The 23,039-nt window shown below is 42.4% G+C and overlaps 2 protein-coding genes across 4 annotated transcripts in view; one reads left to right on the top strand and one right to left on the bottom strand.

Moving 5' to 3' along the window:
- Gfm2 (G elongation factor, mitochondrial 2) overlaps nucleotides 1–2,412 on the top strand; it is a 38,365-nt gene extending 35,953 nt beyond the window's left edge. For all 3 annotated transcript variants that reach the window (XM_005386062.2, XM_013514801.1, XM_005386064.2), the window contains 2 exons: nucleotides 1,209–1,391; nucleotides 1,981–2,412. In XM_005386062.2, the coding sequence (XP_005386119.1) occupies nucleotides 1,209–1,391; nucleotides 1,981–2,109 (312 nt within the window). In that variant the 3' untranslated portion in view covers nucleotides 2,110–2,412. The remainder of the gene's footprint in view (nucleotides 1–1,208; nucleotides 1,392–1,980) is intronic.
- On the bottom strand, nucleotides 2,369–21,340 carry Hexb (hexosaminidase B (beta polypeptide); the record flags this gene model as incomplete). Its single annotated transcript, XM_005386061.2, is given in 13 exon segments — nucleotides 2,369–2,611; nucleotides 3,307–3,411; nucleotides 3,556–3,646; nucleotides 4,811–4,985; nucleotides 5,392–5,464; nucleotides 6,625–6,711; nucleotides 7,386–7,566; nucleotides 9,545–9,674; nucleotides 12,047–12,148; nucleotides 15,160–15,270; nucleotides 15,515–15,561; nucleotides 17,034–17,099; nucleotides 21,195–21,340. Coding segments are annotated over 13 exon segments (1,360 nt in total), but the record flags the coding sequence as incomplete, so codon positions are not given.
- Nucleotides 21,341–23,039: the final 1,699 nt, after the last annotated feature.

Below are 23,039 nucleotides of genomic sequence, written 5' to 3' on the forward strand. Positions count from 1 at the left end.
GTCTGGGCTACACAGTGAGTTCAAAGCTAGTCTTAACTATATAGCAAGAACTCATCTTTAAAAAAAAAAGTATTTGATTAGTCTTTTTAATAAAGATATACTAACAAATGAAGATTAACTTTGTGGGGCTAAAACATTTAGTCTTTGGTCTTAGTTCATTACTTTAAATGAAGCATTCCTGACAGAGTTCTGCCTAATCCTCATCTGCTTGGGGAGTTCCTTTTCTCTGCTTAAGAGAAGTTCGTAGTGTTCATAGAGGTGTTGAGCCATTTGTGTTGTGTTTACAGTTCCCTGGGCATGAGGAGGCCACAAACAGGATAATTTTTTTTCTTCAGCTTAAAGGAAGGTATTAGAACAGGTAGAATACCACAAAAACTGGGACTTAGGATTTTTAGAATGAAATTAACATCCAAGCTGTGATGATGTGGGCATAGGAGGAGACATTCCAGATAGAGATGAAAAGATCATCCCTTTAGTTGCAGTGTCAGACAGAAGGGATGAGAATGAAGAGGTAATCTGGGTCTGAATTAGGATACCAGCAATAGGAACAAAAACCTCACGGCCTCCTAGGAAAAGTCAGAAGGTACATGCCTACGCGAACCTCACAGGTCAGCAGTAGAAACAGGGAAGAGAAGTATTTGGAAAATAAAACGCTGATCTTGGTTTGGGGCATCTGGCGAGCTGTGTGATACTCAGACCTGTCCCAAAGCAGGCCGGTAGTGTACACGGCTGGAGCATGCAGCCTGGGTTGTGGTGAGGAAGCCTCGTAGGAGGTGCTGTGGAAGCTCTGCAGTTAGGTCATGTTGTCAAGGAAAAGAATGTAAAGAGAAAAGGGCGCAGTTCATTATTTTATCCTGAAAGGTATTTTCAGTTGCATGTCACACGTTGTGTGTGCATCTTCTTGGCCTTTGAAGTCTAAGATTGGAAACATGATGTTATGAAAAAAATGGTTTGTTTGAAAAACAGAAAAAAATGTATTTTTTTAAAGCTCTTTTACCTCCAGTATTGCCCTCTCTGGCTCATAGCTGCTAGGATGTGTAAGCAAACAGTGACATTCTTGACTTCTTACAAAATACGATCTCCATGGACAGAGTTCCCACAGCAGCTTTTCTAGAGTCCTAGTTGTAAGAGTTTGGACAATATTTCAGGTTTTTACAGATATTCCTTTTTTGTAAAAAAAATTTGACTTAACTCTCCAATCTCTTTAGGCCCTGAAGAAAGCTGACAAACAGGTTTTGGAGCCTCTGATGAATCTTGAAGTTATAGTGCCTAGAGATTACCTCAGCCTTGTGCTAGCAGATCTGGCACAGAGAAGAGGGAATGTTCAGGAGATCCAGACTCGCCAGGACAACAGTGTTGTTATTGGGTTTGTTCCCTTAGCAGAAATTATGGTAGGTATTTTGCAACTGAAGCATACATTTCTTTTTGTAATAAAGGAGTTCTACACACCAAGTGAAAATAGTAACACCGGCAGGAAGTGTCAGGGCTTTGACTTAAGAGAACTCACGTTAACCAACAAGAACTTAAACTGTTGGGGAAATAAAGATTGCAGCACTTAAAGGGCCTTATTCCTAAGTCCTAGGACAGTAAAGGTTGAGGTGTATACCAATCTGAAAGACCATTTTTCCCCTTCCATGCCTTTACTTCCTTCTACCAGTTCTGAGGCCCATATCACTCCCCCATCAGCCAAGCCTTCTGCTGACAGGCACCTGGGTACGAGCAGATAGAAGGAAGAGCAGTATCTTCCAGGGGCATGACCACAGAATGCATCTGTAGCCTACCTATGCTAGGCTAGGTTTTCCTGCTCTCCGCACTATTTTCATATCCAGTCTTTCCTGCAAAAAATACTTACATGATCTGTCCAAAGGAAGCAATATAGCTAAGCCTCATATCACACAACATCATTGGCTTTTCCTGATAAGAACCAAAGGGTAATCAGCAGGAAGAGAAGTGTAACGGCTTTTTCATTGTTTTGATTAGGGTTATTCAACTGTACTTCGAACGCTAACATCAGGCTCAGCGACTTTTGCCTTAGAATTATCTACTTACCAACCCATGAATCCTCAAGACCAGATTACACTGTTCAACCAGAGAAGTGGTACAGTGTAAGTGTTTAGGACCTTGGAAGTAGAAAGAAATGCAGGAGCTGTCTGCTTCACTTTCAGGAACCGTTTTATGCACTGGACAAATACATTACTGTTTCGGTACAAAGAACGCGATGACAAGGATATAACTTGAAAACTGACGATGAGAACCTGCCTTTTGAACTTACATGAGAAATACACCTTATTTATGGTGGATGTACCTGAACTTTGTTCCTCTGATTTTTTTTAAGCTTCTTTGAAGAGCAAGAAAGATGCCAGTCTTCTAAAATGATAGTTCAGTCAATAAAAATATTTAATTCAAAAATAACAAATCTTCATTTACATGATTTCAAAATCAGGTTGACTGTATTAAAGATTACTGTGGCCTTTAACTTGCATAATTTCAAAATCAAGCTGATTGTAGTACAGATTACTGTGGCATTTTTCCCTATTTTTGTTTTGGCTTATTTTTACATTTTTCTCAGTCGCAAAATCCAACAAAAAGAGGTTGGGCAGAGATTCCACGTCTGTAGACAGATAACACATAAGTTTTAGATTGTTAGAGTGATACAAGATGGAATTACCTAATCATTTTTTTCAGTAATTGTAATTTAAGCTTAATTCTTTAAACTGACAGATGAGTATAAGTTACACTAGAATTGTATATGTCTATAAAAAAACATTAGTAGAAATCTTTTTTTTTTTTTTTTATGAACTAGGGTCTCACATGCTAGACTCATGGTCTACCACTGAACTGCATTCCTATTTCTTCCACTGTTTGAAACAGTATCTCATTAAGTTGCCCAGACTGGCCTTAAATTTGTGATCCTCCTGCCTCAACCTCTGAAGTAGCTGGGATTTTAGGCATGTTCCACCATGCCCAAATATATCTTCTTAGTACTCAGAAGGAGCACAAGTTTGAGGCTAGCCTGAACTACACAGCAAGACCCTGTCAACCTCATGTCTATATCTTCTTACAGGTGTTACTCTCATCTATAAAAAATAATTCCCAGCATCTCTGAATTAAAGCACTTTTTTTTTTTGAGACAGGTTCTCACTATGTAGTGCAGGCCGGCCTGGAACTCACAGCAAGCCTCAGCCTCTTGAGTGCTGGGATTTTAGGTATGTGCCACCACTCCCAGCAAAGCACCACTTTTTAGGTAATGTTTCTATTTATAGCAAAGTAAGAGTATTGTAGTTTGAAAAATAAGTATGGTCTGACCTGAGCATTCTGCAGCGATGCCTTGATAGTCTGTTAAAGGCATCAGAAAGATCTCTGACTTCCTCGTCACTCCAGAGTCTTTCACCAACAGCACTTGCCCGAGGCCTAAAATTAAAACCAAAGCAGTTTAAATTCATATATATTATCTTAAGTAAGTATTTAAGGTATATTCTGGGAAATTCTTAGGCTTTATCTCTTCAAGTAGGAAAGTACTAAGGTGTCTGAATTCAGATGGTACCACTTCCTTACCATAACCTTGGAGTAAGATTAGTTGCATCCACATATTCTCCCCAAAGACAAGCTTCTCCACCAAGAACAAGTTTTCTCTGTTTGTCAGAACCTACATTAAAACCATTGAATTGATAAATTCAGTTCAGGCAGAGGCAACAGTGGTTTCCCCCTTCGGTCCTCATCCTAGGGCAGCGTTCCTCTCCCCTAGGCAGCAGACTTTCTTCCCACCCCAGTCCACAGTTTACAGTGCTTGTTAACATGCACACACCAATGCAGTTGGCTAGTGTTACAGATGCTTGCTTTGAGGTGCTAGGAATTGAATCCTGGGCCTCCTGTGTGTTAGACAAGCATTCCACCATTAAGCCACACCCCTAGCTCCTCATTTTGGCTTTATACAATTTATGTGGACACCTACCAGAATCATTTTCTTCCAGTTCTTGGTAGTAGTGTGTCAGGAAATACAAGCTGGAATATTAGTTTTTGGTTTTTGTTTTTAAATGGGCTTTGGCCACTATGCCACCCCTCAATTTCTACATCTTGGTACTTAAAAAAAAAATGATTGAGTGCCTCATAACTTTAAAAAACAGTAATTATGACCTTTTGATCATATCAAAATGCTTTGTAGAGAAAGTCATATCAGTTCCCAGATCTGCAGTTTTGAAACTTAATCATAAGATCCTTTTTTGCAAAGGAGAATTTACGCTGAAGGCTGATAGAAAAACTGCACAGAGGAACTCAGGATGTAGGTCAGTGGTAAACTACTTGCCTAGCAAGCCCCAGGTTTTATCCCGAACACACACGCATGCGCACTGGATAAAGCAGAACCGATGAAGGGGTCTGTGAGCCGGGAGCTCCCAGCTCCCTGAGACTCCATGCAGCCAAACTGTAGTTCTCTGGAGGTGTCTTCCAAGGTTAATGCAGACATCTTTCAAATGCAGAGAGTACATGACAGGGAGCTGGGGAATCTAGCTCAGTGGCTGGCAGAAGCACCTGCCTGGCAAGCCCAGGGTCCTGAGTTTAATTCCCAGTACCAAAAAAAAAAATTAAATGACAAAACTGTTGAAAATGGAGGTAAAATCTAAGGTCATTACTTTTGAATTTCTTTTACTTAGGTAAGTGCATGGTTTCTTTGACAGAATTTAAAATATTGACTGTTGTTAATAAAATCAAGTATCAAACAAGAATAGTTAGAAAGTAATATCCAGGTTAGATCTCCTAGGTGGGAAGTTTAGGAAGAAAAATAAATCAAGGTAATAATGGTTGTTTCACTTACCTTGAAAATCAAGTGGTTCCACTAAATAGTATTGTCTCCAATCTTGCCCATAGCTAATGTTATCTAAGTACCAAGGAGCAGAAAGAATTGCAGGGAAGCCAGATGCTGTGACTTGACTTAGTTCAGAATCATACATTTCTATTTTCCATACTTGAATAATCGTCCCTGGTTGAAGCTATTAATATCAGAAATTGTAATATTAGGTCTAGCAAATACAACTGATTAATTGATAATCTAAGAACCATTAACTTTCTAAGATCTCTGGAAAAAAACCACATTTTCTTTTCTCCCCGTTTCCTTAAGAGCTAGTGCTGTATGCTAGTTACTGTATGTTTCCCACTGCTAGTCAAGTTCCGTCAGCCTTAAGACTGGTTATTTCTCTTTTGTCTGTACTACATGACACCTTGTAGGTACAGTGAACTCAGGTTAGGATCTGAATTGTAGTCCCATTTGTATCACACTGTTTTACCTAATGTGGAACCATGAAGCTATCACTGCCCCTTCCAGAAAGGTCATACCATTACTAGGAGCTGGACTTGCAAATTCCCAGTTGCCCCAGGTGCAGTCTTCACAATTCTTACCTTGTCTTTATGATCAAAAACCTCTTGCCAAACAATGGATCCCTTATTCAAGGATGCAATAATACTCAAAAGCCTAGCATTGCAAAAAATTACAAAATTATTTCATATTATGAGAGTAACAACATTTAAAAAACTCAATTTTCTACCAAGGATTACTTGCAACATGAAGAGGTGCCTTTCAGTGTAAAAGGTACACAGCAGAACCAGCTAACAGTGGGGGATGACCCAAATCGTGCCTTCTTTCTAGCTCAGGCATGGAACATCGCAGTGGCGGAGGTTAGCTGTCATTTGCTTTGAGTGCATGAGCAAAGCACACCTCTGCGATAGATGTGGCCTTGAACTGAGTAGGCAACTGGAGAAAGTGGACAACAGCACTCTGGGCTAACTTCGTGGATATCTTAGCACAAGGGAGACCGTCATGTAGCCTACTGTATCACCTAAACCACATCAACTGCTAGCTGACAATCCATCCACAAATACTAGATTTGTAGGTAATATCAGATGCCCTACCAGATAAATGAAAATGAGTCACATGCTGGAGCTGACAAACTATAGCTTGCAGTCTGTTTTTTATATGGTTACATTTGTAACACATTGTTTAAAATATACATAAAAAAAAAGAATGTGCAATGATAGGTGGCCCATGAAATGTAGCATATGTGCTCTCCAGCCCTCTATGGAAAAACTTGCTAAGCCGTAGTGTAAAGCAGTACTGTCCAGCAGAATTTCCTGCCACAGCACAATATTCTATATTCATCTACACTTTCTAATATATAGCCATACTCATATGGTGCTACGGAACTTGAGATGTGGTTAATGCAACTGAGGAACTGAATTTTTAACTTTTTAAAAATTTAGTTAAATACAGCAAGCTATACACATGGCTGTGGGTATTGTATAGCACAGCACAGCTAAGGAGCAAAAGAGAGGCTTCAGCAACTGACAAAAGGGAATGAATTTAAGGGATGCTGGAAAGACCTTCTGGGGCTTTGAACCGAGTTCTTAAAATGGATTATTTCATTGCTGTATTTCAGTGCTGATAGGCCCAGCACCGTTGTGAAAAATGCTTAGAGTCTCTGCACTGGTCACTTGGAGCCAGGCACTTCTTCAGTGGCTTTTCCCAACATCCACACTTCAGCAAGACGTGGAGAAAAAGTAAAGCACAGTACTAAATGACAGCTTAAACTTTTACAAAAAAGCTTTGATAATAGTGGAGGTATTCAAATAACTTACTTTTGCATATAGAAAGATTCTAGTTTTGTAAAATCTTGGCCAAAGCGTTTTTTCTTCATGAAATTGTGGATATCTGGGTCTGAGGCCCTTAAACAAAAAACAGTGATTAAAATTTCAGTAATAGTTGATCTGTTCAATCTTGTTTAAAGCCATACATATCCTTAACATCCACTGTGCAGACTTAACTAGTACAGTTTGTGGAGTGCTGTACCAACTCCTGAGGATAGACGTCATACAAAGACATTCACTGCAAACATGCACTAATATAAAAATAAATAAAAGAATTATCTTGATTTCTATCACATTTTTTCAGAAGCTGATTTCTCATTTTAAAGGCTTTTCCTAATGAAGCCCACGTTTCCAATCTAAGGCTATTTGCAAAGTCTAATAATTTTTATCTTTAGAAATCTCGGGGCTGGGGATTTAGCTCAGCGGCAAAAGCGCCTGCCTGGCAAGCGCAAGGTCGTGAGTTCGGTTCCCGGTACCGGAGAAAAACCAAAAAAAAAAAAAAAAAAAAATCTCCCCCATTTAACCCTTGCCCTCTTTTCCTTAACCTCTTTTGTGCATCTTGATTCTCCTTCCAAGCTTTGACTTCATCACACCACCCAGCTGTGTGCCCTGCATGTGAGGACTTGCATTACCCAGTTGAAACCCTTAGAAGCAGAGTGTTTACCCCTGATCTCCCCTTTTCCTGTACAGTCCTCTACACCAACTTCAGCTGAAAAAGTTTAACAGAAATAAGGGTTTTGGAATCATCATACCAACAATCAAATTCCACTTCATCTCCTCCCAAATGAATGAACTGATCTGGAAACACTTTACTAATTTCTTTGAAAAGCATAGTAAGGAACGTGTAAGTTGTATTTAGTATAGGGTTGATAGGCCCCACACTGTGTGTAGACTTTTGTCCCTTATAACATGGAGTCAAAAGGTCTTTCTGACCTAGAAGAAAAAAAACAAAGATTTATTTTTAGAAAAAGGTATTAATCACAAAGACCAGGCTTAGCACAAATGCTATAGATACTCCTCAACTTAGGATGGTGTCATATCTTAAACCCCATTGTAACCTAAAAATATTTTAAATCAAAAGTGTCCTCAATGCACCTAACCTATCAAAGAGCACAGGCTTAGCAGCACTGTACACTATAGAGCAGTGTGGCGAACCTGCGGCATGCATGCCACAACGGGCTGTTTATATGACTGAAAGCTCTAAAAGGTTCGCCATCACTGCTGTAGTGTGTAGGTTGTTCACTCCTGTGATCATGTGTCTGGCTGGGAGGTGGGATCCTGAGGGCCTTTTCTATTGACTGCATATTGTTCCTACATATCACTGGCCTGGAAAGATCAAAATGCAAAGTATGGGGGCTGGGGACTTAGCTCAGCGGCACAGTGCCTGCCTGGCAAGCGCAAGGTCGTGAGTTCGATTCCCGGTACCAGAAAAAAAAAACAAAAAACAAGATGCAAAGTATGGTTTATATTGAGTACATGTCACTCTGACACCATCATAAAGTCAGAATCTTACATGAAGCCACTACATGTCAAGACGATCTGAACTTTACTTTATTGAAGCCCTAAAAAATCTGATGCAGAAAAGACAAACATGTTTACTGAGAGTTACTATGGTGAGCTCTATCTCAAGTTATGCCATCAAGAACTGTTTCCTGAATACTATTTCTTTACCTGTTTCCTTTTTCATCCAGCCTCAGATTTTATCCATTTCAGGTATCAGTGATTCCCCAATCTTTAGTTTGCCCCAACTCTTCTTCTTGAGCTTCAATCCATCTATCAAATTCTTTCTTTGTTACTAGAAATCCTAAGAGCACTTCAGATACGATCTAACAAAGGCTAGGGTTTCTGTTTCCCTGAGCTCCCTTCTCTGCTTCTGCTGTGTTAAAAATGACACCACCCTCCCTAGCTTGTCCTTGTCCTGGAGCCAGTCAGTTGCCATGTTTTTAAAATGTCTCTTGGTTCTGTCCATTATTTTTCATTCCCGTTTCACCCTCCTGGTCTAGCCCTTTAGTCTCTTTCCCCTTCAGCCAGTCACTTTCACAGAGGTTTTCTCCAAATGTGACTCCCATTCGTGCTAATCATCTGCTCAGAAGTTTGCGCTGGTTCCCAGGGCATCCCTCAGGAAGCCCACATTCCTCACCCCAAGTCCTCTGCAGAGAGCTTTTCCAGATACACTCCTTACTGTTCCCATGTCTGCCACAAGTACATATTAAGCAATTACAAATGCCAGGTGATATGCTACATGTTTTTATTCACCATTTAAACCTCAAAAGAATGACATGGAAGCCACTATTAACAGGCCCATTTTACAGATGGGGAAACTAAAGGTGAAATGTTATATAACTGGTTTCTAAATGGATGAAGCAGGCAGGATGCAATCTAAGCGGTGATACCAGATCCCATGTTTTTGCTCATTATTCAAGAGTGCCTCCTATACACACTACTCACGTGTTCCTGTCACACATCTCTCACTCCACATGCCTTTCCTTGTGCTAGTCCAGAAACACAAACACATTCTCTGATCTCTCAAGAGCAGCATGTTAGTGCTGCCTCAGCCCGGAAACCTGCTTCTCAATTCCATTATTCTTGTGGAAACCATTTCTTTTTCTTTTCTTTTTCCCCTGGCCCTTATACTTTCGGCAGTACCTAGACCCCAGGACTTGCTCACAGTGGACATACAGTAGTTACTGAGTTCCGTCTGTCAATAGTGCTGTCACTGCAAATCACAATTAAGAACCAAACGAGGGCTGGCGAGACAGCTCAGCGGCACAGCGCCTGCCTGGCCAGCGTACGGTCCCGAGTTCACTTCCCGGCACCAAAAACAAACTGAGATGAGATGCCAAGCCATAAAACGAGGGACGGAGAAACCTCAACTGTTCACTTTTTGCAACATAAAACATGAACTCCTTACCTTTTCCCCAAGACTCTGTGTGTCCAGGGGTATCAAATTCTGGTATGACTCGAATCCCTCGTAATCGGGCATATTCAATCACCTTACGGACGTCATTAGGTGTATAAACATGAGACAAGGTATAGCTTCCCTGTAATATTCAATTTAAAATACACACAGATTTGGTCCTGGAAACTGCTGGCAATTCTGTTTGCACTTTGACATCTGATAGCTAGTTTTCCCACTATCACAATTATTAAGTAATCTCGTGTGATGATTCACTTTAAAATAATATATGTAGCGCCATACTTTCAAGAGTAGGAAATCTACAGGACACAAAAAATAAATTTCTGCCAAATCATACATACTCAGGACAAGAGGCATTTGGGGGATTTTGTCAAATCACTTTATCAATAACTTCTTGGAATGCTCTGGTTTAAGCCCAGATTTACTGACTTCTATTTTAGAAGTGTCTAGTCTCATGCCAGTTCAACTTCAAGAAAACATAACCAGAGGGAAAATATTTATCTCCAAAGGGAAACTTGTAAAAATACTCATCTTGTCAATCTTAGAATCGAAATTTACCTACTACAAAGCATAGCTTTTGTATTTCACCACCACTTTATAACACCTTTTAAAAATCCCCCATATTCTAAAAAGTAATTGACTCTAGGAGTGACCTGTTTTTAAAGTACCTGAGTGTCACCGGGAAAATCAGAACTAAAGATAAAGTTCCATGAACACGTTTATGACAGGTCTGTAATTTGTGCGTCTCACTGTTAGGCAGCTTGAACCACTGGTGGTACACATGACTGTTCCATCTGGTGGCTTTTTATTAATTTTATTAGTGAAAAGACGGATGAAAGTGACTAGATCAGTTTGCAGCACCAGTGGTCTGTGCCGTCTGATGCGACATCGTGCATGTAGCACTGGTCACGCAAGCCAGCAGGAACGTGGTAAAATGTGTCGCTTCAGCCCTTCTCAAAGTATGGGCTGTCAGTGCTCAACTTCTGACCAGAGTCCTGAGCCTCAGCCCTGCGTTTCAAATTTGTAGATAATCCAGACCAGATGTAAGCCCCAGTTGATAGTAAATACAGGCGATGTCTTCACACTGAGGATGCAGTCCACAAAACCTAGACGGCAAGAATCTGCAGGACACAGTCTCGATTTCTTCAACAACAGTAAATTATAAGGAAAAAGAGCTGAGGCCAGCACTTAGAGACCTAAGAGAATTAGCAGACATACTAACTGGCCACAATGTATGGACCTTGTTCGTATCCTACCTCAAAGAAATATTCGTTAAGAAAAAAAGAGGAAAAAAGAGGAAAAGATACTTCGTAAACATGAAGACTAATGTGCTATCTACATTACTGTTCATTTTTTAGCTGCAATAGTGTATTATGATTGGGTTTCTATAAAAAAAAAAAAAATGAGCCTGGGATATAGCTGAGTGGCACAGCACCTGCCTGGCAAGCGCAAGGTCCTTAGATTCCTGGTACAAAACAAAACAAAACGAAACAAAAAAACCCAGGCCTTTTTACAAGTGAGACATTGTCTGGGATTTGCCTGAAAATAACGCAGCTGATGGGAGGGCAAGGTCTGCTGGGGCACTAGCGACACGAGGGTCGTGCGCCGATGATCGAGGCTGGCTGATAAAAACATGGGCATGCACTGCCACTGTTCTATTCCTGTATATGCTTGAAATCTTCCACCGTAAGAGATAAAGCAAAAACACAAGTGCCGCTAAGCATTTCAGCCTCGACCACAGAACTCTGGAGCAGGTTTGGAATTGCGGCGGGAGGAGACTGGAGTCCCAGCTCTGCTGCTCTGCAGGCAGCCTGATAGGCAGGTAACCTCTGGGTGGTGGAGGCTGGCCTCAGTCACAGAGGATGAACTGGGGGACACCGAGGAGCTCTCAGCTGTGCGGCTCAGGAGCGGGCCTCTTAACCACTAACGTTTCCTCACAAAGAGTGCACATCGCTGGCATCCTCTACTTCGCATGCGTTTTCAGAGAAAAGTAGTCATTTACACATTTCCAAACAGTTTTGTCTAACATAAAACCACTATTGACTACTTAATATTTTAACTGTGTGTTATCATTTATGACATCAACATTAGGTTTAAAATTTTTAAAGAAAATTAAAAAAAAAAAAAATTTTAAGCTAGGCATGGTGCTACACGCCTGTAATCCCAGGACTTGGGAGGCTGAAGCAGGAGGATCACTGCAAGTTTGAGGTCAGCCTGGACTACATAGCAAGATCCTGTCTCAAAAAAAAAAAAAAAAATTATGCCATGCCTAGAGAGATTGTTTATATTTTCAACAACATTTATGATTATTATAGTAGCATTTATAACAACAGAAATACAAGTTTTATGCTAAGCTACCACTTAGAAATTTTTTTTGATTACAAATATATCACTTTTACACTTCGATTCTGTTCATAAGAAAAACCACAAGTTACGAACTTCTAATGAAGCCATACCAAGGATTTGTGTAGACCTTCAATACCATGAATTACTCACTTTATTGCTGAGCTCTGGAAAAGTGATGCTCTGATAAGGGAAAGACTGGTCATCAACTATGTGCCAGTGGAGAACATTAAACTTATTAAAAGCCATGGCATCCTGCAAGCAAACAGGTTAAAATTACACACCATGAACACCACACACAATCCACATTACATACCTGCATTCGGGGTTGCTTCTCATTATGTCTGCTTCCTTTTAAAAGTTCTTTGGCAAAGAAAGACTATGGACAGAGTGTGAGTTCTTCATTATGCAGAGTTTACTCTGCGTATTCCTATCCCCAAAGCCTACACGGATCGAATGTGTTCCAGACAGTAAGCGGCAGCCCTGCTCCAAGGGAGAGTAAGCTTCGGAGAGCCCAGTATGCAGAGTCTGCCAGGAATGGGAAACAGTTCTTTGCGCTACTGGGTTTGGGGAAAGAACTGAGGGAAAATAGGCCACTGATTTAAATGTCAAGGTCTACAATCCCCACAGTTCTGAAATGTGAGTGAAAATCCTTAGAAATGAAAAAAAAATTCCTTTACAAACACAATTTCCATCAAAATCTCCAGGGAAATTTTTCGGTAAGGTGACATACTGATTTCATGCACACCCTGAAGGAACAAACAATATTTTTATAAGCTGTAAACAGATATTTGAAAAGATAATAAGGAAGAAGATTTGCCACACTGAATAATCAAAACCTGGCGCCTCCCTTCCCCTCATCAGAGCTGAGGGACTTGGCAGATGCAGTTGGGAAGCAGCTTCCACACCAAGGGCCAAGTCAGTAAATAATTCAGGAAAGCAAAAGGGTGCTCGCTGTTGAGAAGGGAGCTACAAATACAAGGTAGTAATGGGAACTGGTTGGTGGTTTTTAATACAGACCAGGGTAAGCAAGGTGTGGTGGTACATGCCCATAATTACATACTCAGGAGGATCATGATGAGTTTGAGCCACTGGGCTACAATAGTAAGTTCAAGACCAGCCTGAACTACATAGCAAGACCCTGTCTCAAAAAGCACAACAAAAAATATATAGTTAAATAAATACGCCCACATCCCAAGCCTTGGCAAACTACATAAAGGGCCAGATAGGAGACATTTCAGTTTTCAGGCCATACAATTGGTTATGGCTACTCCACTCCAGCTTTAAAGTAATGCAGTATATAAACAAATGTGGTGGTAGCCCAACAAAATTATTTGCTGCTTGTGATAGTATGATATATATTTTTTTGGCTTTTGTGCACAGTGCCTGGTTCATAACTCCTTCCCCAAGGCAAGCTATAGAAATTAGAATTTTTCTTCCCAACGTGGGTCATAGAAACTCTAATCTGAATCACTTTCTGTCCTGGAGCTGGCCTGGAGGAATCCTCTTATGTGCCCTTGTGGTGGTCACAAAGCCTCCTCACTCTGGGGAGCACTGTGCGGAGAAGCCCCGCAGGTGCTGCGGCAGACGGGCCCGCAGTGCGTCCCACCGTTCCGTCCAGCCTCCTCCCGCCACAGCTGCCATGTTCCCATGAAGCCTCAGCAATGACGTCCTCATCAAAACCCAAAGGACAGGGTCCCGGGTGGTCTACAGTGCTGACACCAGTGGGTCCCTGGAGGGTGTGGGACTCCCCACCCTTCCATAGCTCGCCTTGTGCAGTTCTGTGTCCTTTACAGTAGCAGCCTTTGTAGTAAACTGGTAAATGTGCTTCCCTGAGTTCTCCAACCCAAGGAGAAATCCAAGGAGAACCTAGATTTGTAGCCAGTGGGTCATAAACACAGGGAAAGGATCCTGGGCTTGTGATTGGCTCTAAATTCAGGGGAAGGGGACAGAGCAAAGGACTGAGCCCTCAGTCTGTGGTACCTGACCCTATCTCCGTGCAGCCTGGGTGAGAACTGAACTGGTTTAGAGGACACCCAGCTGGTATCCACTCCGGAGTGGCCGATTCTGATGGAGAGAAGCTCACATCTTCCGAGGTCACAGAAGAGTCTGGTATTGCTTGTGATATGAGATCAGAGGGAAACCTGTTTTCTTTTTCCTGACACAATGATGAAATGGATTTGGCCCTTGGGCTGTAGTTTGCCAACCTCTGATACAGGCAGATGAAGGGGTAAGGGAAGATGTGTGCGGGTTCACGTAAATGTGTGCACCGACACACAGATGTGTGTATACTTTCTAGCTGTCTGCCACGGGCTAGCAGCACAAGTGGTAATGAGCACACCTACAGCTCAAATTTGGAGTTCAAAGTATCATCATTCGCTACTGGAAGGGTTTCTACAAGAAAAGCCTGAAACCAGACTGGGATGAAAAGCTAGGCCTGGAGAAGCCCATGCCAAAAACAAAGGCAGTACTCAAAGACCGAGGGGGTCGTGCCAAAGGAGGCAAGAGCCAGCTGGAGGGGGTCCAGCTGGCCGAAGCCAAGCAGTCTTGACTACTGAACAGGGAGGGTAACAGCTCACCGCCCACTGAATGAAACAGTAATCCACAGTGATGAAAATAATGAGTACCTCAGTGAAAAAGAAGGGGATGTTCTGCCAGCTTGTAAGTGATAGAAGGAAGGATGGAATTAGGAAAAAACCACTTGGCAGCTACCTCAGCTACAACTGACTTGGACAAGAGGTGGCTGTGGTAGCTAAAGTGAGCAGGTAAAGCCTGGGAGAAGGACGGAGACGTCTGTAGTCTCAGAATGTCTCTTCATAAGACATCTTCGTGTGGGCAAGCACAAAGTACTTCCCATCTAACTTTACGTCGGATAAAGGTGGCAGATGATGTCGTGGCCAAGTCATCAGAGTGCACCTTGCACTGACCCAACACCTGACCTGACTGCACCAAAGACACAGCATGGCCCCTGCTCGTCATGCAGAGAAATGACCGTTATGTGGAAAACAGCAGCCACGGCACGTCCTACAGAAAACCCTGGTTCTCTTCACAACCTTGGCGAAACACAGGTCCATGGCCTCCCCACAGCGATTCCCCTGGGAGCCTCTCCTGCAGCTGGAAAGGCACTTCCCTGGGGAGGTGGAGGTGGAGTGCCACGCCCGGTGCTCCTACCCAGTACAGGAAGCAGATCCTCCCCCTCCAACCTGCGTGACAGCGAGGTAACCAGGCAAAGTACCCCCCCCACACACACCTGAGTGATTACCTACCAGAGTTTTAAAAATACTCTTAACCGGCAAGAAGTGTCTGGATGTATCAATTAAAATTCCTCTATGAGGAAATCTTGGAGAATCCGTAATGTTGGCTTCATTGACAGTAAACTACAAGACAAAATAAAACTTTTATTTAGTTTTAGCATTTTCTCTGGAGTTCAGTGAAGACAACAACTATTTCTAGAAGAACTAGACAAAAGATTCGAACAATGACAAAGCATGAAATTGACACTGACCAGCTAAAATAAATACTTAGGGCAAAGAAACCTTCAGGAAGCAACAGCTAAACAGGATACATTTTTGTAATAGCGATATGTTTAATGAGTTTTAGTAACATAATAATCATACTTACAGTCCCATAAGAGTCTTGATAAATTAACTGGCTAAAGGTCTCTAAACCTGAGGAGTAAAATTTATTCCATTAATTTATAAAACTGTAAATGGAGATAATAAAAGTTGTACTCTTCAAACAGACCCATCACTAGGTAAGGCAATAAAATTAAGTACAGTGGTTTAAAATAGTCTCATATTGACATTCTGTAACATTTTCCAAAGCCAACGCTGAATTAAAAACAAATCCCTTTGCCATCTTTATCTAATAAATGTGTTTTACCTCAGTGTTCCTGTCCCCTACATTGTTTGCATGTTACACATAAAATAATGATTTAATAAAATATCAGTTCTTTAAAATATTTATAGCATTATGAGAGAGAATTTTTATAATCAAATATCAGTCATTTAGAAGGTAAAAATTTAGTAGGAAAAAAAAGTTTGAAAACTACCAGGAAACTATAAATTGATAAACTGGTATAGCTGCAAAGATTATTCTTGAACCTTTTTTACTCAAGTGGATTATTCTTTGATACACTAGAGTACATGCTAAATCTTTGGTTTTTGTGATTGTTTTGTTTTTCTTTTTGAGAAAGGGTCTCACTATGTGGTCCAGGCTGGCCTTGAACTCATGGTAATCCTCCTGCTTCAGCCTCCCAAGTGCTGGGATTACAGGTATGTAACTATTCTAGACCACCTGAGTCAACTACAAAGCCTTTTATATTTTTAATTACTATAACTTTGGCTAGTTAGCTCATATAGAAAAATTCTCATATAAAACAACTTCCTTTTAAAAAGTCTGTGTAACATCATGAAAACTTTTCAGCAGCAGAAAAAAAGTTCTATGCCAAACTTTGAAGTTAGGATCCTGGAATCCCCCAGAAAGGCTTTCAAGTTTCCTCCCAGCCCACTGCCTTAACTAAGTCTAGAGCATATTTATCTTTTCCTCACAGAGCCTATAATTCGGCTATGTTTCTAAACCACAGGAATTTAAACCTGGGGACGAGAGATGCTTTACATTGAAGGCATCAAGGACTAGTCTCTGACAAAAAAACCCTCTAATAAGAACAGACAGGGCCGGGGCTGGGGATTTAGCTCAGTGGCAAAGCGCCTGCCTGGCAAGTGCAAGGTCATGAGTTCGGTTCCCGGTACCGGAGGAAAACCAAAAAAAAAAAAAAAAAGAACAGACGGGGCCCCTTCCAGCTCTGTCAGTGAGGGAGAAAGACGGGGCACCTATGGCTCTGTCAGTGAGGGAGACAGCCCCAAGAACATCAATGAAGGTCAGTCCTATGAGATGTGATGGGCGTCAAACAGTTTTTGAAAGGTCAGATGAAATTTCTCTTGCACTTCAGGTAGTTTCATTTTGGAATTGCTGAGGAAAACATTTTTAAATTTTGTTTTAAAGAGAATAATAATAAATCAAAATAAAAATGATACAGAATTTCGGGCCCAAGATAGCAAAGTTCTGCTGTCTTTCATCTCACAGGGCCCCAGCTGAAAGCATTCCTTTACTAGAAATGACGAGGCCGTGTGGAACTTACCTCGCAGTGCTCCCCAGACTCTGTTGGCCTTGAGGGTAGCCACAGGTTCCCGCACAGTTAAGGTATCTGCATGGGGGAAGCACTTCTGTTAATCCCTCTGCCACACACAACCCGCGGTACCTTGAACACATAGTAGGTATCTCTGACTCTTTTTCAGTTTTTTTAAATTTTTGAGACAGGGTCTCACTATGCGGATCAGGCTGGCCTCAAACTTTCAGGAACCCTCCTACCTCAGCCTCCCGAGTGCTAGGATTACAGGCATGCACCCCCACACTGGCTGGACCCTTCTTTTCTCGACCCCAGACTTGCCTTGATCTCCTGCAGATTCCTGAAACCCTGCCCTCCTTCCTTGCTACACACTTCCACCCGCCCATCCTGCGCTCCTCATTTCTGTGAGTCCCAGTGCCACCATCTGGGTGTTTGAGCTGCTTGAGTCAGGGACTTGGGTGCCACCTTCATGGCTTCTCGCTTCCCCTCCAGGGTACTCTCCACTTGCATCTCCACAGAGTATAGTCCTTAAGCCAAGATTTTAGGTCAGAAATGCAAACATCCCCAATGCCCACAATGCCTCAGTCACTCAGAATCCACTCCCCCGATGGCCTGAGGGTCATCTTGACTCCTTTTCCTTCACTTTATGCCACGTGCTTGGTACCCACCTTCCCTCAATCTCTTTCAAAACCTGCTTTAAGACTTACTCTCCAGTAAGGGTGTGGTGGCGCACGCCTGTAGCCCCAGCACTGGGAAGCTGAGGCAGGAGGGTCACTGTGAGTTCAAAGCCAGCCTGGGCTACACAGTGAGTTGAAGACCAGCCTGAATTACATAGTGGGACCTTATCTCAAAAGAAAAAGAAAAAGGAAAGACTTGCTCTGCAGCTCTCTTTAGTCTAATTTGGCTTTGTCCCACTTACTACAAAGTTAACATCCATCAAGCATGGGGCTCCTGTTGACTGCTTCTGGACCTAGAGGGGCTCATTTTTCCTTCTCTGCACTCACAAAGGTCAAGACACTTTATTCTTTTTTTTTTTGGTTTTTCTCCGGTACCGGGAACTGAACTCACGACCTTGCGCTTGCCAGGCAGGCGCTTTTGCCGCTGAGCTAAATCCCCAGCCCCAAGACACTTTAGTAACAGTTGATTTAGTCTTTTTAAAAGGTCTGGGGTCAACCATAGATTGAGGAAAGCAGTGGAGACTGAAATACGGAGATTGAAAGTGGAATAGCACAAGAGACACAGACTCTGCCACCGCGAGGACCCTGAAGGGTGCAGGTTAATGATTTCACACTGTGTCCTCTGGACGGGATCACATCAGCCGACACCCTGCACGCAGACTTCTGCACCTCCACATCAGCTGCTCGGAAGGAAAGAGCTGTGGCAGTCTTGTGACTCTCAGCTGACAGCCTCCTGACAGGAGCTCTGTGCCAGCTAAGAATTAGACAGTGTCTTTTTTCTGTACCAGGAATCGAACTCAGGACTTTGTGCTTGCCAGGCAGGCACTTGCACTGCTGAGCTATATCCCCGGCCGCCCAGCTAAGAATTACAGTGCAGGACATCACTGCTCTGGGTGCAGTCCAACCCCGCCCCCTCTCCACTGATAATGATGTCTGCACTGCCTGCCCATCCCTCACCATTCCATCAGTCCCTGCTTGCTTCTTTTTTCTTCCACTTCTGTTCACCCCGTACCCCTGTGCCAGGGATTGAGCCTAGGGCCCTAAACATGCTGGCAAGGGCTCTGCTACTAAGCCACACCCCCAGCTCCCCCCCAAAATGGGGGGAGGGGCAGTCCTGGGGACTGACAAGCACTCTACCACTGAGCCACATCCCTAGCTCTGTTGGTCACTATTTTTAAAAAAAACCTGCTTTGCCACATTATAACTTGGCGGGCTCCCAACAATAGTCCTAAGAGCCACCAGAAAGCACGAACTGGCTGGGTGATGCCCATTACTTTCCAGTCATGGAGGCTGGCCTATAGTCAGAGTTCCAGTTCAAGTCCCTGGAAAATGGCACACACAGCAATGAGATGGAGATGTGGCTTTCCAAGTACTGGACATACAGATACTGGATGAAATTTCATTTTTTAGTTCAAAACCAAATGAGTATTAACATTGATCACCTCCCTGGTGGAGGGCAGGAGTAGCATTTTTCACTTTTTTCAGTTGTCTCTTTTTGTATTTTACTACAAAGTAGTATTAATTTGCTGCTTTTTGTACAGCAGACTTGGTTTTGGAAGGTGTTTATATAACATATTAACAGTTCATCTCCAAAAACAACTTCAAAAGCTAAAATCCCCTTTGAGAGGCCCACCCAGCTCCTCCATCTTCCTCATGTGGATTCACAGATTCGTTCTTTCTCCTGCACTTGTGTATACAGACGAGGGAGGTGAGGGGATGTGGCGCTGCTTTACGTGTGAGGTCCCACGTGTGGCTGTGGACACAGCATCCTCCACACACTCCGGTGTCAGCTCAGCGGCTTATCTTGGTGCGCTCTGCCTGTCCTTCAGAGCACTTGTTGCTTTACTCCTAACTGCTACATGGTACTCCTGGTATGGACTGGCTCCATCTCCTCAGCCCTTCTTTTACTGATGGACATTTAGTACTGTTTAGAATGCTTCATTATTACAAGTAAGCCACACCCTCGACATACACAGCTTTCTGTCTACAGGAGAAATGAATCCGTTTCTGACTCTCAGTGTACACCCATTTTTATTTGTAATTGTCTTTAAAGCTGTGCCAGGGATCGACCCCCGGGCTTTGTGCATGATGTATGGTAAGCAACCTTGTACTGAGCTACATCCGCAGGCCCCCTGTAGGTAATTCACTGCCCCCTGTCACTTCCTCCCATGTTTCCTCATATTCTGGACACTAATATCTTGTTATTTCAGTTTGTGTTACTTTTATCACCACCATCATCAACTGGTGTCAAGACTTCAAACGAGTTTATGCTTCAGCTGGAAATGGTCACCATCACCTCGTCTTGAGGAGCTTCCCTTTGACCACAGCAGTGCAGCGGGGACCAGGATGAGCTGCACCTCTCCGGTTTCAGTGCATTCCATTTTCTAGAATTTACGGCACATCGTCTGTATTGCTGATGGGAACAGGCAGCAACTTAATGGCCACTTCCACTGCAATTCAGACGTCAAAACCCACTTCTGTAGCCTCTGAGAGCTGGGTAGCCACCAAAATCACATGACTAAGTTTGTAAATGATCCTATTTCTCCCCTAAGACAACTACAGAACTGAATTTAAAAAAAAAGAGGAAGTCATTTTTCAAAGGAATGTATTTAAAATTTCCATCTATAGGAGGTGAATAAAGACTTGTACTTAACTGTCTGAGGAAGCTTAGGGCAAGGGGTCACTCTTTTCTCTAAATACAAGGCATTCTTTCCGTCTTTATATCCAGCTCCCTACTCCGCTCTCTCTTGTGCTAATCTGTATTGCACAAGTCCATATATATATATATATATATATATATATATATATATATATATATATGTCCTCCCCCTGTGATTTCTCAGTACAATTCCTCACTACTCCTACATGTCCCTTCGTTTATTACTTCTGTATTTTGGGAAAAGTCCTACAGCATATTATTTTAGGTAACACCAAAAAGCCCAAACAGCTATATGTTGATTATACTGTCATCCAACAAAGCAGCTACTCCCCCCAATTCCCAGTTCTGCATTGCCTTTGTGCAAAATTACTGTAGACTGTAAGCAGAGACCATGGTTAGAAGCACAGATTTGTCTTTAAAGACAAAAGTTGTTAAGAAATTCCCTAAATGTCCAAAAATAAAAAGATGAGTCAAGCAAGGTCTACCATACAGTGGCAGAACAGTACTGCACCATTAAAAATGATGTCACAATAGAATGTTTGAATATGTAATGAAATTTATAAATATTTATGTATGTTAGGCAAAAGAGCAAAGTACAAAAATACATTAGCAAAAATAAAAAAGAATCCACGTGTACAAAATGCCTCCCATTTTCACGTCACTGTTTATATTTCTATGTATTACATTTAGATCCTCTGTGCTGCTCAGTGTACACATGTATATTTGAAATAACAGCAGTTACTGAGTGCTAGATTATAAGTGATTTTTCCTCCTGCGTTTACCACACTTAAAATTCTCTACAGCGATGATGCATGTTACTTCCTAACAGGTACTTACAAGACTCATCTGAAGACACACTGGGGAACGAGTCACACTCAGACTCAAGGGAAATCGTGACCAGGAGTTGCTGTAATTGGGGTCCCGCTTGAAACTTAGCAGGGCTGCGACGCATCTTATGGGAACCAAAAATATAGTCATAATATCTGTGGGAGAAACAAATTCAAATGAAATTTTAAAGCATTTTAACCCACTTTTAAACACATACACACACACGGGTGTTGCGGGTGACTGGCAGATGGGTGCTACCCACTCGGGCCAACTAGAGATTGTTGCTCCGAGCTGCCTCTCACAATCCTTCCAGGAGCTTTCTGAGAACCCTAATGTCCAGACCTTCAGAATTAGAATTTCTGAGAAGGGATCTGAGGGTGGGAATTCTGAAAGCTCCCTCCACACTCCACAGCGACTGCTGCAAAGTCCCTGTTAAGAACCAGCAATCACATCCATCATGGCAATCTATCTTGGTAATTATCGTGGGGCATGAAATCCAATTCTGTCTGGCAATGAGACCTGTGTGCTAGCAAGTTCCTTTCCTGAGCAAACCACAAGAAAACTTTGTTTCTGTGTGTGTGACCCCCAGATCAGCTGCAGCTACACTAAAGCCAGCAGAGCACTGCTGGAAAGAATAGGGACCTGAGTCCATTCAAACAATTCGCCTACATCCTGCCCAGTCTTTGGGGTGATAAGTGTAGGATGTGTGGGCTGGTAAGTTTTTCTTACTGCTTAAGCCCGACCAAGTCAGGGTTCCTGTTACCTTCCAACAAAAGGAAGGTTCCTGTTACCTTCCAGTTCTCTCTCTCAATCTCTCTCTCTCTCTCTCTCACACACACGGAAACCAGCCCACAGAGCCCTTAAATGCATACTGCATTTTGTGGGGACTCAAACATCAGAGAAAGAATAATAAATACATACTTAAAGACCTAAAGAATAAAGATAGGCTTCAGAACAATAGTTTTAATGTTTTAGAGTTTTGTTGTTTTTGTTTGTGGTGAGACGGATTGAATCCAAGACCTGGAGCATGCTAAGCAAGCACTCTATCACTGATACATATCCCTGGCCCTATCTTAGGATCTTGATAAAAGATTTTATGTGCATTACTTATGCAGTAAGAACATCCTGTGCCTTTCCAGGGAAGTAAGGGAGTCAGGTGTGGTGGCAGACACCTGTAATCCCAGCACTCAGGAGGCTGAAGCAGGAGGATCACCTTGAGTTTGAGGGCCGAGAGGCCCTGTCTCAAAAAAAAAAAAAAAAAGGATAGGAAAGCTCCTTATGGAACTTACGAAGTTACAGACGTAAGCTAGGTTCTAAAGGTCTTTTGCACAGGAAAACCTTGACAGACTTAAAGGAAATTAAGACAACTGAAGTGTATACCGCCCATAAAAATAGTTAAAATAAATCAGGTGTGGTGGCTAATGCTTGTAATCCCAACTAGTTGGGAGGCTGAGACAGGAGAACTACAAGTCTGAGGCCAGCCTGGGCAACTTAGTGAGACACAGGCTTCAAAATAAAAAGGGGCTGGGGTATAACTCATGATGGAGTACTTGTAGTGTGAGACCCCGAGTTCTGTCTCTAGTGGAGGAGGGAGAGGATAAATTGTGTCTTCCCACAATTAAAAAAAAATTAATAAGGAAATTAAAGGAGTTGGTGGAGATACAGCATCGTGGTAGAACTCTCGGCCAATAAGTGCAACACCTTGGGCCTTGGGTTCAGGTTTGATCCCCAGTGTCACAAAATAAATTTTTTTTTAAAAAAGTGTCCAGCTGGTAATAAACTGTTCTAGCAGCCCAGGAGGCAGCCACACACCTGAGACAAACTGCCTGCAGAAATCCTTCTCTCACAAGACAT

The sequence above is a fragment of the Chinchilla lanigera genome, unplaced genomic scaffold (assembly GCF_000276665.1).
Source record: "Chinchilla lanigera isolate Chin_1 unplaced genomic scaffold, ChiLan1.0 scaffold00024, whole genome shotgun sequence".
Lineage (NCBI taxonomy): Eukaryota > Metazoa > Chordata > Mammalia > Rodentia > Chinchillidae > Chinchilla > Chinchilla lanigera.